Below are 15,404 nucleotides of genomic sequence, written 5' to 3'. Positions count from 1 at the left end.
GCTCTACCTGAGGGACCCAGATATATGTGACAAAATGTAACTTACTATTTTTTTGTTCGCTGTGTGTGATTGTGGCTGGCATATGTGGCTGTGTGTCTGAGGAACCTGTGATACAGTCGGGGCATCGTGCATGACTGTGTATCCCTGTGACAGTGTGGGCTTGAGAGGATATGGCCGAGTGTGACTGATTGTCTACATGTGCGGCAGTACAGGGTATTAGCAGTATATATATTGGGGTGTCTGGGTGAACTCTTCCTGAGTTGTAACACTCAACTGTGAAGAACACTGCTATGGTCTGAACATCCCCCCAAATTCATGGGTTAAAACTTAACCCGTATTGTAGTGATATTAAGAGGTAGGGCCTTTGGGGATGTGATTGGATTAATGCCCTTATAAAAGAGGCTTCTCACAGAGTTTGCCCCTCTTTCTCCCTTGCCTTTCTGTCCCTTCCATCATGTGAGGATACCTACATGGCACCATGTATGAGGAACAGACCTTCAATAGACACTAGACCTGCTGGTGCCTTGATCCTGGCCTTCCCAGTCTCCAGAACTGTGAGGAATAAATTTCTGTTATTTATAAATTACCTGGTCTGTAATATTTTATTATAGCAGCACAAACAGACTAAGGTGTTTGCGAAGATGAAAACAGAGGTTGGGGTGATGCTTTTACATTCCAAGTAATGCTAAAGATTTCCAGCAACCCACCAGAAGCTAGGAAAGAGGCACGAAAGAGATTCTTTCTCATAGCTCTCAAAAGGAACCAATCCTATGGACACATTGATCTTGACTTTTAGTCTCCAGAGGAGTGAATCAATGAATCTCTGTTGTTTAAGACACTCAGTTAGTAGTATTAATACTTTGTTATGGCAACCCCGCAAACTAATACACCATCAAAATGCTGACAACTAGCAAATCTCTAACTCCAATCTCTAAGCCCCAGATCACTTCAGGAACTGAACATCCTACTGATCTGTACCTGGGTCTTAATTTATAAAGATGGCTAAGCGAGGACACGGAGAGGTCAATGAAAGACAAGCTTAATGTTATTCATAGTTCCCTTAGAAACCAGAGGCACAGCCACAGGCGGAAGCACCAGTATCACTCAGGAGGCAGAAAAGAGCAAGGGGAAGGCATAGGCCACAGTCTTTACTGGGTCCTCCAAGGGAAAGGCAAGGCAGGGCAAAGGAAGCAGTTTAGGACTGGCTAGTTTGAATAATTCTGGCAGGCTTTGGAGCATAGGGGCTTGTCCCGAATTACCTGGCCCTGAGTTGATTTAGGGCAGGGGAAATATTGGTTTAGGGCGTGAGAGTTAGATAAAGTAAGTGGCTCAGAGTATGGGCTCTGGATAGCAAGGGAAACTTAAACAACTTTGGCCATTAGTTTGGCCCTGTGATTAATGGATGCCCAGTTGACAAATACAGAATCTAAGAAAACACAGTTAAAACACCTACCAGCTTTTGGAAGCCAAGGCAGGATGATTGCTTGAGGCTAGGAGTTCAAGACCAGCCTCTACAACAAGACCCCCATCTCTACAACAATTTTTTAAAAAATTAGCTGGGCATGGTGGCACACATCTGTAGTCCCAGCTACTCAGTAGTCTGAGGCAGGAGGATCACTTGAGTCCAGGTGTTTGAGTTTGCAGTGAGCTATGATGACACCACTGTACTCTACCCCAGGCAACAGAGTGAGACTCTATCTCAAAAAAAAAAAGAAAAAGAAGAAGAAGAAGAAAAAAGAAAAAAAAAAAAACAAACCTGGGGGTCATCCATGTTTCGTGTTCTTCCGCCCCTTCCCACCTCCAACCTACTATCAGGTCCTGTCAATTCTGCTTCCCATCTTAAAGATCTTCACTCCTCTCCCACTACCCCTACTACCCCCGCTACCCGCAGTCCAGACAGCCATCTTCTGTGCCTGCTAACAGCCTTCCAATTGGCCTCTTTGCTTCTACTTTCATCCTCCTCCAACCCAGTCTCCAAACAGCCTGAATGATTCTTCTAAAACATAACTCTGATCATGTCACCCATCCCTTCTTAAAACCCTCTGATGGCTTTCTGCTGCTCTTAGGATAAACTCTAACATCCTTTTTTTTTTTTTTTTTTAAAGCAACACATTCCAGACCTATCTAACATTCTTTATGTAGCTGCTCACAACCATGCTCCAGCTACATCAAATTTCTTTTGGCTGCTTTAAGAAGTCTCTCACCTCCAGGCTTTTACTTATGCTGTTCCCTCTCCTGGAACACCCCTGACTCCAGGAAGTTCCCATGGCAGCTAGTACTTCCCTGATCTAGCACCACCCTCTGTTGCAGTGATTCAAACCTGATGACGCATTTGAACTGCCTACAGAGCTTTACATTATATTGATACTTAGGCTCCTCTCCAGACCAACTAAAACTGTGCACTGGCAGTTTTTTAAAACTCCCAGAGGATTGTGATCCGCAGTCAGGGTTGAAAGCCACTATTCTAGTAGACAACTTATGCCTATATCCCAACGAAGACAGGGACAAAAACCCTGGGGTGTCTATGTCAAGTGCCTGGTACAGAGTGGGTGATGAGTAAGTAGATGATCTGTTGTAGGATGGCTGTGTAGCTGGGGTTGTATGAGACAGAATAGAGTAACACTGCAGGAACCTGCACGTGTGTACATGTGTGTGGAATGCCACCACTGAGCAGCTGAAACTTGCGTATGTGACACTGTGGGATGTCACAGCTGGACAGCGGTTGTGTACAGTGTGAGGGTCACTGTGAAGGTGTTAACAAACCCACAAGGGGGTGCAATGTTGCTTGCTGCACAGAAAGTCAATTGAGATGACGAGGATTGTTAAGGGGGAAAGGATTTATTGTAGAAGACACATCAACTGGAAGGGTGAGGTTGTGAACTGTCTTAAATTTGCCTCTGGGACCAACAGAGTCGGGGGGGGGGGGGGTTGGAAGCAAAATGAATAATGCATGAGGGGAGCGAGCATCATTCTGTGTTTGGGGTGGCATGCAAGCGCAGGGAGAAATGCTAGCACATATGTCTCATGATTTAAAAATGGCAGATAAGTTCCTCCCAGGGTGGGGATTTTAGCATTATAAGGAGCTAGGGGTTAATATTGGTTCATCTTTCAGCCTTGTGCGCAGGCTCACGGTCTGTGGTAGAGTGTCGCTTATCTTGTCTTTTCGGACACACAGGTGGTGTAAGGCTTTGTAGGCTGTATTGCTCTTCCTGAGAAAGAAACTCAAAAGAGAATACATTAGTGGAGCTGGTTATAAATGGGTGAACACTGTGAGACCGCAGGGTGTCACCACGCGAGTGGCTGTGACCTGAGTGTGAGGGTCACTGTAAATGGCTGTAGTCTGCGTGACAAGCAGAATATCACTACAGGAGTGGCTTTGTCCAGTGGCTGACTGCAAGTGGCTGGGGACTCTGGCCAAGCTGCTTGGCTCGGCCGTCGCTGGGGAGCGTCTGAGGAAGGAGGAGCTGGAGATGCCCCGCACCAAGATGGCAGCTGTGGGGGACGCCGCTAGCCTGGGGTGGCAACGCCGGTCACCGCGGAAGGGAAGCAGGACTGGGAGGGGCGGGAGGCTGTGTGCAGGTCGCTCGGGTCAGACCTGCGCCGGCCAGGGCGCAGCCTCGCGGTGTCCTGGCGCCGCCCGTCGCCTCTCGCCGCGGGCGCTGGGCGGAGGAGGGGCGAGGGGCGGGGGCGGCCCGAGCCGCCGGCAGCGGAGGTGATCTGCCCAGGCAGCCCCATGGCTTGTAACGGGCGGGGTCCGACGCTCACCTGCCGGCGGACTAGTTCAAGTCGGCGAGCCGGAGCCAGTGGAGAGCCTGGGACTGGGAACCCCACCAAGACAAGATGTTGAGCTCCTCTCTGGCCCTTCACAATGGCACCTGGGCAGAGACGTTCCCTCTGCTCTTGGTTCTTGCCGTTGCCCTCTACTTGGGCTACTACTGGACATGTGTGTCCCAGGTGGGTGCGGGTCCAGCGCTCTGGCTGGCGGGGTTGGCCTACTCGGGTGCAGGGGGCAGCTTCCAGCCCCGGGCTTGAGCCCTCCGTGGGAGCTGGGATGGCTAGGTCTCCCGCCCCAGGTGAAATTTCCTATTATCACCTAATAGAGAGACGGTTTTTGCCTCCGTGGATCCTCTGCTTCCAGCGTGTTCCCCATGCCAGCCAGGCCTTTCAGGCACCAGAGGGGTGCTGCTCCCTATAATGTAGACAAACATCTGGGGAAAGGCAGGGTGGAAGACATCCTGAGGTGTTGGGGACATGTGCACACTCTACTTTCCTTTCCTTTTTAGGTGGTCTTTCTCATTGGCTACTCTGATATAAGGAACCAGAGGCCTGTGGGGTGGTGGCTAACTCCCAGCACCACCACCTCTATCAGCTTAGTAGGGCCTCTCGCTTCCCTTAAGGGCTGGCTGAGGTTCACGGTCTAGCTCAGGACTGATGGCTAACCCTAACTATCCTTGCTCATTCAGCTGTTTTAATTTCTAGGCTTTCCATGTGTAGTGTAATGAGAAAGTCTAGTATGATGAGAAAGTCTAAAGAGGTTGATTTTGATGAACTTAGAGATTTCCTCATTGAAATTTAGATAAAACACATAATTTACGTATCCAGGAAAGGTTAAATCTTTTCATCTTCATTAAACTCTGTTCTAGGTAGCTGAGTCTAAGAAGAAACCTATTAATTCAAGTCCTTTAGAAAGATTTTTAGGAGATTTTAGTGTTACCTAGACTTTTCTATATTTTTAGAGATTTCTACCTTAGTATGTATTGTTAATAACACAAGTCTTCCTTAATAAAATAATTTAAAAATACAAACCTCACAATACTCTGCAAGCCTCACCTTATACAGATTTGCAAAGTCAGTTATTTCAGATCAGAACTGTCCTTAACTAAACATTTTCCGTTGCTTGCAACCAGCTACAAAGAAGTTTGGGCCCCTGTAACTTTATACTCCAAATCCTTTTTTGGCTTCTAAATAGTGGTTAAAATGCATGGAAAGTACCATTCTGGAGGCTCTGAGGACATGGAGTGTGGGGTGTCCAGCATGGTAGTGGATTGCTACTGATTTATTAATAGCAACGAATGGCATATTACTAAATAATTATCAGGAGTTAAATACTTCACTAGAGTTAAAATGAAACCAACCTACATAAATGAAACTTATGAACTAATTTATTAGCCTTGCTCTATACTACTGAGCTGTCTGACCAATGATTTGCTACACTGATAGCAACTCAAAATCTTGGCAATTAGGCACCATAGTGCAGTGACTAAACTGCACAGGCTCTACAGCCAGAAAGACCTAGATTTGAATCTCCACTAGCTAGCTTTGGCAAGCTTTGTGACCTTGACATGTTTTTCAGCACTCAAACCTGTTCACACAGTGGCACAATGCCTGGAACATAACGAGCACTCAACAAATTTTACCTACAAGCATTGTTAGTAATATAATTAATTCTGCTTTGCCTCTTGCTTGCTGTGTGACTTTGGACAAACCACTTAACCTCTGTAAGTTATAATTTCTTCACTTATAATATATCCTATAAAGTTGGGCTTAGCCCAGTGCCTGAATATAGCACACAATGATTCATAGCCATCATTATGCCAGGGCATAAGAACCAAGGTCCAAGTCACATTTTCCAGCAGTCACACTATCAACTTGGCCTCTCTACTTTATCATTTGTCCAGCCCCTTCTGACTACCAAGGACTACAGAGAAGACAGAAATCTGTCCTCAAGTTCCCTGGGGCTGCCTACAGAAAGGCAATTTCTATTCTTAAGCCTGCAGGCATACTCCTCCTTCATAAGCCTTCTTATGTGGCTAGGGGACTACGCTCATTCACTTGATGTCTCATTCACTTGATGTCTTTCCAGAAGAACCAGAGAAGTTGAAAGTCAGGGTTCAGTGTCCACTGACCTCATCTGTCCCTATTATTCTATTCTTTTTACTTTACCCTGGTAGCATGAAGAAAAAAATCTGTTCACATTAGGATTATTCTTCCCTTAGAGCATGGTCTAACAGTAGGGGCCCCATAAGAAAGAGAAAATGAGGTGCCCTGGTAGAAAGAAGCCCTGCAGCGGTGAGCAACCACATTAAGGAACAATAGGAATGTGCAGGTGAGGAGGTGCTAAAATCAGGAGGAGCAGGAGTGTCCAAAGCCAGTCTCAGGAAGATGACTGTGGCTAATTCAGCTGCAAAGCAAAAGTCACATATTGAACAGTGCTGCATTTCTTCAGGCCCTGCCCAGAACCACACTTCCTGCAGGGGATCAGCTGGGCGCTGTTTATATGACCCACTCTCCCCTAAATGGGTTTGGGGCATGGAAAGGCTGAGCGGGGGAGTCAGCACCCAGTCAGCTGCAGCAGCTCCAGATCAGGATCAATTCTGGAGAGGTGACACTCCAGAACTGGGGTTCTCTGGGGCCCTAGCTGAGCTGTATTATCACCAGTGACTTGGCCATCACAGACTGAACTGTGCTGGATCTCTCACCCCAGACAAAGCAGTGTCCTCTAGGCTGACCTCTAGAGTGACTGGCACTCACTCACCCTCTGGAATTGGGTGCCTCACTAGCTTGGTGCAAAAATCAGGGGAGTGAAGCAGGTTGTTATGTGCTTACAGAGGCCTCGACTGGTGGCTGGGCCCCAGTTTCTGGCCTTCCTGGAGCAACACTGTTCAGTCACCACGGAGACTTTCTACCCTACACTATGGTGTTTTGAGGGGCGGCTACAAAGCATCTTCCGAGTATTCCTGCAGTCCCAGCCCCTAGTCCCTTACCAGAGGTAAGAAGGGTCAGAGCGGGGTGAACAAGCTGCAAGTTTCTAGGGGAAACCTATCTGTTTCTTTTAAAATGAAGGTAACCTTTGCCCCATCTACCTCCATGTGTTGAGGGTACAGTGACAGTGGACTTATGGAAGGGCTGTATAATTGCACAACCATGAGGTAATATTCAGTCTTTTATGTCCCCATTCCACCTTGGTCAAGCCTTACTGTTTTACATGAAACATGCCCTTCAGTGATGCTGATGGAAGTTATGGGACTTGTTTGTGGGTGAGACAGGAGGTAAACATTTTTGAGATACATCAAATTCCTAATAGTATCTTTGTGTCTCCCTCTTCTAAACCAGTGAAGTCCTCCAAACACCAGATGGGGGCCAGGTCCTACTAGACTGGGCTGAACAGCCCGACAGCAGTCAATACCCTGACCCTACCACCCAGCCCATTGTGTTGCTGCTTCCTGGCATCACCGGCAGTAGCCAGGAGTCATACATCTTGAACCTAATTAACCAAGCTTTGAGGGACGGCTATAGGTAAGGATGGGCAGTTGGGTGGTATCCGAAAACTTATAAAAGGGAAAAGTCAACTCAGACCCTGACAGGTATGAAGAGTACTATATAAAGACAGGGGTCTATATTGGACAGGGGTCTTTCTGCAGACCACCAAAAGGGATGAGGGGCTTCTAAGCAAGGTCTAGCTAAAACATACCTGTGTGTGCCACAGGGCTGTCGTGTTTAATAACCGGGGCTGCCGAGGGGAAGAACTGCTGGTGAGTAGCCTCCTTGCTCATAGCAGCTCTTCACCCACACCCTTTAGAGACCATTGTCCCTGGGGCTCTACCTGCTACCTATCCTCCCATTTCCCCTCTAGGTCCCGGGCCCTTCCATTGTTCTACCTTCTGGCCAGGGCCTCCCTCCCTTCCCAGTGATCTGGTTTGCCCTCAGACCCACAGGGCTTTTTGTGCCAGCAATACGGAAGATCTAGAGACAGTTGTGAACCACATAAAGAACCGCTACTCCCAAGCTCCACTGCTGGCTGTGGGCATCTCTTTTGGAGGGTAAATGTTGCCTGGGCTTAACCCAGAGACCCAGTCTTCCTTCTCCACATCTTCTCCCTCTCCTCCTCTGACCTGACTCACATTAATGCAAACCCTTCTTTCACGGTTCCTCATCCATTCCTGTAGGATACTGGTGCTGAACCACCTGGCCCAGACTGGGAAGTCTGCAGGGTTGGTGGCAGCACTGACTCTGTCTGCATGCTGGGATTCCTTTGAGACCACTCACTCCCTGGAGACCCCACTCAACTCACTGCTCTTCAATCAGCCTCTCACTGCTGGGCTCTGCCGACTTGTGGACCGGTAGGGTCTTGGGAGGTGGGAGAGGGTCAGATGGCAGACATGCCAGGCTCTCCCAGTGCTGTCGGTTCTCTATCTGGGCTTCCTCACACATGAGCTAATGAGACAGAGGCTGGGGCTTTGGGTCAGGTCCAGAGTCAAGCCAAACCCCATGTACTCTTGCAGAAATAGAAAGGTGATTGAAAAGGTGGTGGATGTAGACTTTGTACTACAGGTATATTTTCAACCATTCCCCCTACCCCCCAAATTAGCCTTCCACCATCTTCCTATGTGTCATCTTACCCTATTGTGCCTCCACCACCCACAGGCCCGCACAATCCGCCAGGTTGATGAGCGCTACACATCTGTGGCCTTTGGATATCAGGACTGTGTTGCCTACTACCAAGCAGCAAGCCCAAGAACCAAGGTAGATGCCATCCAGATCCCTGTGCTCTGCCTCAATGCAGCAGACGACCCCTTCTCCCCAGCCCACGGTGAGCACTCAATCATGACACTTTGGCCCCAGGGAAAATGGGCCATGAGGTACATGTGGAGAGAGCCTGGGCTTTTAGTAAAGGGCAGGGTTCCTGACCTTCTCTCTGACCCTCTCCCAGCCCTCCCTGTACAGGCTGCCCACCACTCTCCCCACGTTGCACTGCTCATAACAGCACGGGGTGGCCACATCGGCTTCCTGGAAGGGCTGCTCCCGTGGCAGCACTGCTACATGAGCCGTCTCTTGCATCAGTATGCCAGAGCCATCTTCCAGCACCGAGCGGAGCTGCTTGAGCACAGGGCTCTCTCACCTTCTGAGGACAGAAACAGCTGACAAGAGTACCATTTGGGGTCTCAGTTCAGTCTTCCCTTGTTTATTAAATATCAACTTTTCCTGCCTAATGGGCTGAGGTTCATTTTCCCTTTCTTCAAGGCGGGGGTGGACTAGCCAGACTCTTATTGCATATTTAGCCTGGCTAGCTTGACGCTACCCACCTGAACCCACAGATTACTATTCAAGTCTTCCTTTTGCCCCTTCTTGCCCTAATAGCAAATACCAAGCTGGTCCTTGCCCCAGAAATGCCAGGGGCTTCATATGAAAAACAGCTGGCCACATGGCTATGAGGGGAGGAAGAGAAACCGTTTCTACAGAAAGGACAACAGAGCCTGCAGGCTCCTGGGCATCTTCACATGTTTCTAGCGAAAGGACAAGCTCAACTCTGGAGCCTCCAACAGGTAGAGGGAAGGAGGCAGGAAGTGTGTCCTAGGCTTCGGACACCCCTGTGCTGGGTGGATCCAGATGATGAATGCATGGTTCCCAGGACCCAGAGTCATGCAGGGCCACAGCCAAGCTTTAACTGGGAAGGGCAGGCAGTGCCCATCCGTCTCATCAGAGGCAACCTCAGCTGTGGACCCGGATGGAGTGAGCAATGAGGGTCCAGGCCTCCACTCTGCTCTAGAGGGTGGCAGTGTCCAAGCCCCTGATTCCCAGGGAGCAGGGAGGCTAAAGAAAACCTGGAAAGGCACTCTGGAGCAGCAGGATGGTCACAACAATAAGCCCAACACACAGCAGGAGCAGCAGCCACACAGGAACACTCCCTGCAGGAGGGGTAGGGGAAGAAGTCAGCAGGCAGAGAGGCGGGACCAAGACCCTCAACCTATTCCATTCAAGGAGGTAGGAGATGGCTACAACCCAGCAGCCCAATCTCCAGGGGGAAAGTTTTCACTCCAGCTAAAGGTGGGGTGATACACCCCCAACCCAGTGACTCACGCCGTGAGGGCAGCAGGTGCAGCTGGCATCGACTATCCACAGCCACAGAGAACAGGGCAGTTTCATGGGACCCAAGGAGCTCTGGACCACGACCCTTCTCAGGTAGAAAGGCCACATCCGTCACCACAATGCCATGGGCCTCCCTCACATAGTAGAGGCACTAGGGCAGAAAGAACACCCAGTGAGAAAAGGCCTAGTTGGAAACCCTTCTTCTGGAAAACATGTTCCCCACCCCCACCTCTACAAAGTGGGCCAGACTTCTCGCAAACTCGGGCTAGAGACACGCCTACAGTCCTCCCACAGGGCTCTGCCAACCTCTGCCCGTTACCTGGAGAGAGAAAGCTATGTAGATGGCAACAGAGCCAGTGACTGTGCCCAGGCCTAGGAAGGTGCCCGATTCACTGCAACAAACAATAAAGTGCTCATTGTCGTGGAGGCTTGTAGAGTAACCCTGACTCACCAATATCAGTCCTCAGGCAGGACTCCTTTCCAAGCTCCCCCAGGAACCCGCTAGCCAGCCAAGCCAGCATTGTCTCACACCTGACGTTGAGGCAGGAGATGACTTCATGACCACAGGTTTTGGTCCGAAGGGGCAAGAAGGTGGAGCCATCCCAGGCTGTGAGGTAGCAGGGCGGGGGCTGGCGCAGGCGCTTGTGGGGAATCTGCACTGTGAAGAGTCGTAGCCCAGCAGGCTGGTCTGGAACCCGCCCAAACCTGGGGGCCGGGTGAGGGGCTGTTTAGCTCCTGGGGCCTGCCCAATCCTTCTCAGAGGTTTGTGCCCCCCGGTACCCTGGTCAGGCCTGCGGTAACACCCAAAAAGGCCACGATCCTCCCCAGCTCCCCCCTACTGCAGCTGGGCTGTGCCCCTTTAGCCACCCTCCAGAGTCTTCACACCTGCAGGCCTGGTAGCGGTAAGGAGTGTTAGAAAAGGTGGGTCCATTCTCTTGCCAGTGCAGCTGTACCACTAGCTGATCCTTCTGCCACACGCAGGCCTTAAGGTCCCGGCCCACAGTTACCAACTGGTCAGGAATAAAGATTCCAAGGATGGACTGTTAGGGGATCCACTTACTGGGGAAGCAGCATCACCACCCACTTTCTCCTCTCTCCACCTCACCTTGCCATCAGGCCCCAAAGCCAGGCCTTCGATCTCCCCTTCGTGGGCTTTAAACTCCAGAACTTTCTCCAGACTGGGTACCTACAACGAAACCACCACCACAGTTAGCCCAGGTCCACAGTAAGAGCACTAAGATCTCCACCCCTCTTCTCTTCTAATGGGCATTCAGGGCAAGCTTCACTCACAAGTTTCCCAGCACCCACGTTCAGTTTCTCACAATTTTGGTCTTGCTGCTACTGACTCTTATCCTCCCTAACCCCCCAAAATCACACCTTCCAGACACGAACGTGGCCATCCGTCCCTCCAGTGGCAAGCAGGGTTTTATCGTGGTTGAAGCACACAACTTTCTGCAGTGGATCAGGGCCGAAGTCTGTCTGTACCGCCTGCAAATTCTCTACCCTGAGTTCTACCCCCTCACGCTGGGTTTCAGCTCCAGATCTCTTCTCTGCTACAGCTGCCCCCTTCCTTTGTCGAGGCCCCTGCTCCTTTGAGCCTGTAAGACAAACAGCTTGCCAGGTTCCAGGCTTCTACGTACTACGTTTAGCCTACTACCACAAACCCACTTCCAGCCCTACTTCCACAGACAGACCAAGATGACAGTCACCTTACTCACGTAACCCTTTTCCCAAAGGGCCAGAGGCAGCTCCTCACCTGCCTTCTCTGCCTTGTTGTTGCCCTTCTGCTGATGGACCTGGAAGCGCAGGAGCTGACAGTGGGCATCCTGCCCTGCAGCAAGAATGTCACCAGCCAGGGCCAAGTTCATGGTGGCCCGAGTCTCTGTGTCATGGGAGTGCAGCAAGGAGGCACTCAGGCGCCCATTAATCTGCTCTAGCTGCAGAAAGTGCTGTGGTAGAGGGAACGAGGATGAGTAAGGTACAGGGGTGCCCAGAGAGCACGTCAAGGGAAAATTTACATCCTGTAATCTGATCCTATAATCTTATCCCTCTGCTTACTGCATTTTCTAGTTCACAAGGCGTTGTCCAGTCTTTTTTCTCTTATTTGGGCCTCACGAATCTATAACAGCAGGCAGGGCTGGGATTATTACCTTCATTTTACAGAACAGAGCGAGGCTCAGAAGAGTAAAGGAACCTAGCCTGAAGACCAAATGCATCACTCTTGCTGCTGCTAGGGGGCAGACAAGGCTGTGGGGCTTCCCCGGAGAAGGCCAGGATGAGACCTCTGGAACTCGTGTTCTCGCCAGAGCTATGCAGCTCTGTATACAGTTCTCACTATACCTGAAAAGTCTCAACCGCTCGCTAAGTTCTTGGCTGCAATTCGCGCCTGGGCGCTGGGAATGTCGGGTTTTCCCACCGGAAATGGGCAAAGCCCGAATCTGGGGAGTTGCCCGCCCCCACAACCCCCGGCCACCCTGGAATCGCCCTCAGCACGCGTCGTGACCCAGTCCCCGTGGCTCTGTGCTCTCACCACGCCATTCTTTATGCCTGTCTTGGCGGCACCTCCTCCGCCCGCGGCGATGAGCAGCCCTGCGCTGGGGTCAACCTGAAGCGCGTACAACGGGAACGGAGCCCGGTACAGCTCTGGCGCCCGGCGCCGGCCCATCCCGCCCGCCGCGCGTTCACTGCCCGCTCCACGGCACTCAGGACATGCCGCGCCCGGCCTTCGACTACTGCCCCGGCAGCTGTTAAACTCAGTCCTGTCGCCGCCGGGAGCACTCCCGACTCCTCTCACACCCGCGGGATTGCCAGAAGCTCAAACCACCCGCAGGAACTCGTATCACCGCTCGGGTCCACCTAAGTCCGACGCGCAGACACACACACAGTGCGCACGCGCACCTGCTCGGCAGCCCGCTTCGCGCAAGCGCAAAGCCGCCGATACGCGTCAGCACTAGCGGCCGCGGGCCCCGGAACCCCGGGGCGGGGACGCGGTTCTCCGCCCCGCCCCACAGGGCTCCGCCATCTTTGTGAGGGGCATGGGAGGCGGGGGAGGTAGAGCTGACAGAGGTTGGTAAAGGTCAATAAGCCTTTAATAAGGAAATCCTCGATTTAGGACTGAACCTGCTTCAGGAGTGATGGGCCGACTCATACAAGTGCAGCCTTTACTTTTACCCCAGAGGAGTAGTGATTGTCCAAGGGCACACACCACAACTCTTGCCTCTTAGCGGAGGAAGCATGTACTTGAAAATAGACCTGGCTTAAAATCCCCTATCCACCGCTTCCTAGTATGGGGAAACCACTATCAACGTTACCAAAACGCCTATCCTCCACGGTTGGCAGAGGTGGCAGTGGCCATTCCCTTCCTTGCGGGAGGGTTGTTGTGGGTAGGGGCTGCTCCCCTCTGCCGGGCTCAGATGGAGGCAGTTTGGTTCCTGGAGGGGTGTCCTCTGTGCCTGACATCCCATCCCACCCTCCTGAGGGGGCTTTCGGGTTTCTGATCTGTGTGAGGACCTCGGTGCTCCCCTGCGAGTGGGCACCAGGGATGCCCTTCCTTGCAAGGAGACACCTGCTGCTGCATCCTCCTTAACCTGAGGTGCCCCCAGAGGAAAGGGCCCAGTGGTTTCATCTTTGCAGATACCAGTACCTGCCCTACAGAGTTGAATTAAATGAGTGAAGGTTGTGGGGGCAGGGTAGTGGATAGGGCCAGTACCCTGGGTCAGCCCCTGCCCCCAAATTAAAAAAAAAAAAAGTAATGAGTGAAGGGCCTGGCTGAGCCCTCTTTGCATCTCAGGATCTCAGGACTTGTGGGTTCCTTGTCCTCCTTGCATACATAGCACCTGCTGTCCATGGCCTCCCTGCTTCCTCTGCACACACACCCTCACAGGCTTTGTTGGGGACTGGCCCCCAATTCTGTGTGCCCAGAAGGACACGAACACAAGTTTCAGAGGGTCAGGCTTTATTGGATACACTGATGGCTCTTCAGCCAGGAGAGAGAAGACTCCACAAGGGGCTCCCAGGGTTCAGGGCAGGAGAGCACACCTGACCTCCGGCCAGCCAGCCCTTCAGGGTGTCTCGGGGGCTCCCAGAGATCTGGGGCTTGGTGGGGAGAGTGGGGTTTGGAGGGGGTACTCCAGGAAGCCTCCGTGGCTCTGGAACTAGGATGACGACTTTTGGAGAATCAGCTCTGAAGAGGCAGACCTCTTTGGGGCAGGGTGAGGTCTGGGCTTCTGAGAGGCAGTGGCCTGTTTTGGTGCCTGAGGTGGAGGCCTGGAACATCTGGTGGAGTTTGGTGATTGAGGACCTGCAGACCGGAGGCTCCCGGTCTGGGAGGGTGTGCCTGGGGTTGGATCTGCCCGCGCCCAAGCCACTGGGTCTTGAGCTGCTGGAGCCGGAGATGTCCTTGATTGATACCCACGGGCCTGAGCAGCCTCTCCCTGAGGCCCTGCTTCCTCTGGCCTTCTTTCTGGCAGCAGATGCAAGGCCCTGGCCTGGCCCCGAGGCAGGCGGAGGCCGAAGCCAATGCCTATGCGGAGTGGCCTGGATTCCTGGCCCTGCCCACAGGGCAGTAGTTGGGGGAAGGCAAGCAGCCGGGGTCCAGTCTTGTACCTGGGGATGGGGCAAGAGGGGCCTCGGGGCCGGAGGCACACCAGGCATATAGGATACTCCACGACGGGGGCTTGGCCGGTTGTGCCTAGCCACAGGTGCTGCAAAAGCAGTAGCCGCAGGTCGTGTGCGATTCGGCGGTGCCCCACATGGGCCACCAGGGCCTGGGCCAGGGCCCCCGCGTCCCTGAACTCCGCAGGGTCCATCTCGCTTGCCACGCACCCTCCCAACACCCCAGGGGACCCGGTGTCCCTGTATTGATGCCAGTGCCATGTCTGGCTGTTAGGGTGGACTCTATGAGAAGGTAGGCTGGGGCTTGGAGAAGTGAGTGTGGAGCTAGGTAGGTCTTCAGGGTGTGGGGGGGACTGGCAAGGTGAGTAGGGGAGGGGGGAGTTCTGAGGATGGGAGGGAGAGGAGGAGATGGTGAGAGGAGGAGAGAAGTGACGCTGGTGGTAGTGTTGCTGGTGGTGTTTTGAGGGAGAGGAGGAACGTTGAAGGGAGTGAGAGAGGAAGTTCTGGTGATAGGAAATATGGGAACTTGGGAGAGAGGAAAAATAGGGATGTGTACCAAAGTCAGAATTTGAGTCAGATGAGTAGAATTGGAAGCCTGGAGAGCGGGACCGTGGAGGAGGGGAGAAGGGGCGATGGGATCGAGCAGAAGAGGAGAAAGGGGTGCAGGAGGGAGGAGGCAGTTGGTGGGGAAAGAGAGGCTGTAGGTTGGGGGAAGAGGAGTCCACAAGTTTTGAGAGGCCCTGAGGGGGGTGCCCAGGGGGCACTGCGTTCTGTAGCAGCACCTGGTCTTTGTTTCGAGGCAACATTGCCTTGAATCCAGAAGGGACTGGGGTGACAAGACCAGGGTTGAGAGACCTAGCAGAGTCAGGACCAGTATCTCTGCGGCCAGCTGCGCCTAAGAAATCAAGGCCACTTCTGTGCAC

At 52.2% G+C, this 15,404-nt stretch overlaps 3 protein-coding genes across 9 annotated transcripts; 1 reads left to right on the top strand and 2 right to left on the bottom strand.

The window, feature by feature from the left end:
• Window positions 1-3,597: 3,597 nt before the first annotated feature.
• On the top strand, window positions 3,598-8,934 carry ABHD1 (abhydrolase domain containing 1). 3 transcript variants are annotated; one of them, XM_069495230.1, is made up of 10 exons: window positions 3,598-3,954; window positions 6,609-6,769; window positions 6,885-6,929; window positions 7,114-7,296; window positions 7,487-7,532; window positions 7,708-7,820; window positions 7,947-7,991; window positions 8,283-8,331; window positions 8,425-8,590; window positions 8,711-8,934. In XM_069495230.1, the coding sequence occupies exons 1-10, from the start codon at window positions 3,841-3,843 to the stop codon at window positions 8,920-8,922; spliced, it is 1,134 nt and encodes a 377-aa protein (XP_069351331.1). In that variant the 5' UTR covers window positions 3,598-3,840; the 3' UTR covers window positions 8,923-8,934. The 3 variants fall into 3 exon arrangements, with proteins under 3 accessions (XP_069351331.1, XP_069351329.1, XP_069351330.1); XM_069495228.1 differs by having other exon boundaries at window positions 3,600-3,954; window positions 7,947-8,120; XM_069495229.1 differs by lacking the exon at window positions 6,885-6,929 and having other exon boundaries at window positions 3,601-3,954; window positions 7,947-8,120.
• Window positions 8,934-12,756, bottom strand: PREB (prolactin regulatory element binding). Of its 5 annotated transcripts, none has more exons than XM_069495231.1 (9): window positions 12,398-12,756; window positions 11,624-11,816; window positions 11,245-11,465; window positions 10,973-11,053; window positions 10,753-10,877; window positions 10,399-10,572; window positions 10,187-10,259; window positions 9,859-10,018; window positions 8,934-9,686 (listed from the first exon to the last, which is right to left on the bottom strand). In XM_069495231.1, exons 1-9 carry the CDS (start codon window positions 12,530-12,532, stop codon window positions 9,592-9,594), a joined length of 1,257 nt encoding a protein of 418 aa, XP_069351332.1. In that variant the 5' UTR covers window positions 12,533-12,756; the 3' UTR covers window positions 8,934-9,591. The 5 variants fall into 5 exon arrangements, with proteins under 5 accessions (XP_069351332.1, XP_069351336.1, XP_069351335.1 ...); XM_069495235.1 differs by having other exon boundaries at window positions 11,624-11,749; XM_069495234.1 differs by lacking the exon at window positions 9,859-10,018.
• Window positions 12,757-14,021: 1,265 nt separating this feature from the next.
• PRR30 (proline rich 30) lies at window positions 14,022-15,287 on the bottom strand. Its single transcript, XM_069493886.1, has one exon. The coding sequence runs from the start codon at window positions 15,285-15,287 to the stop codon at window positions 14,022-14,024; it is 1,266 nt and encodes a 421-aa protein (XP_069349987.1).
• Between the last annotated feature and the right edge of the window lie 117 nt (window positions 15,288-15,404).

Source organism: Eulemur rufifrons, chromosome 19 (assembly GCF_041146395.1).
Source record: "Eulemur rufifrons isolate Redbay chromosome 19, OSU_ERuf_1, whole genome shotgun sequence".
In the NCBI taxonomy this organism is placed as follows: Eukaryota; Metazoa; Chordata; class Mammalia; order Primates; family Lemuridae; genus Eulemur; species Eulemur rufifrons.
This window is presented reverse-complemented; position numbering and strand designations above follow the sequence as displayed.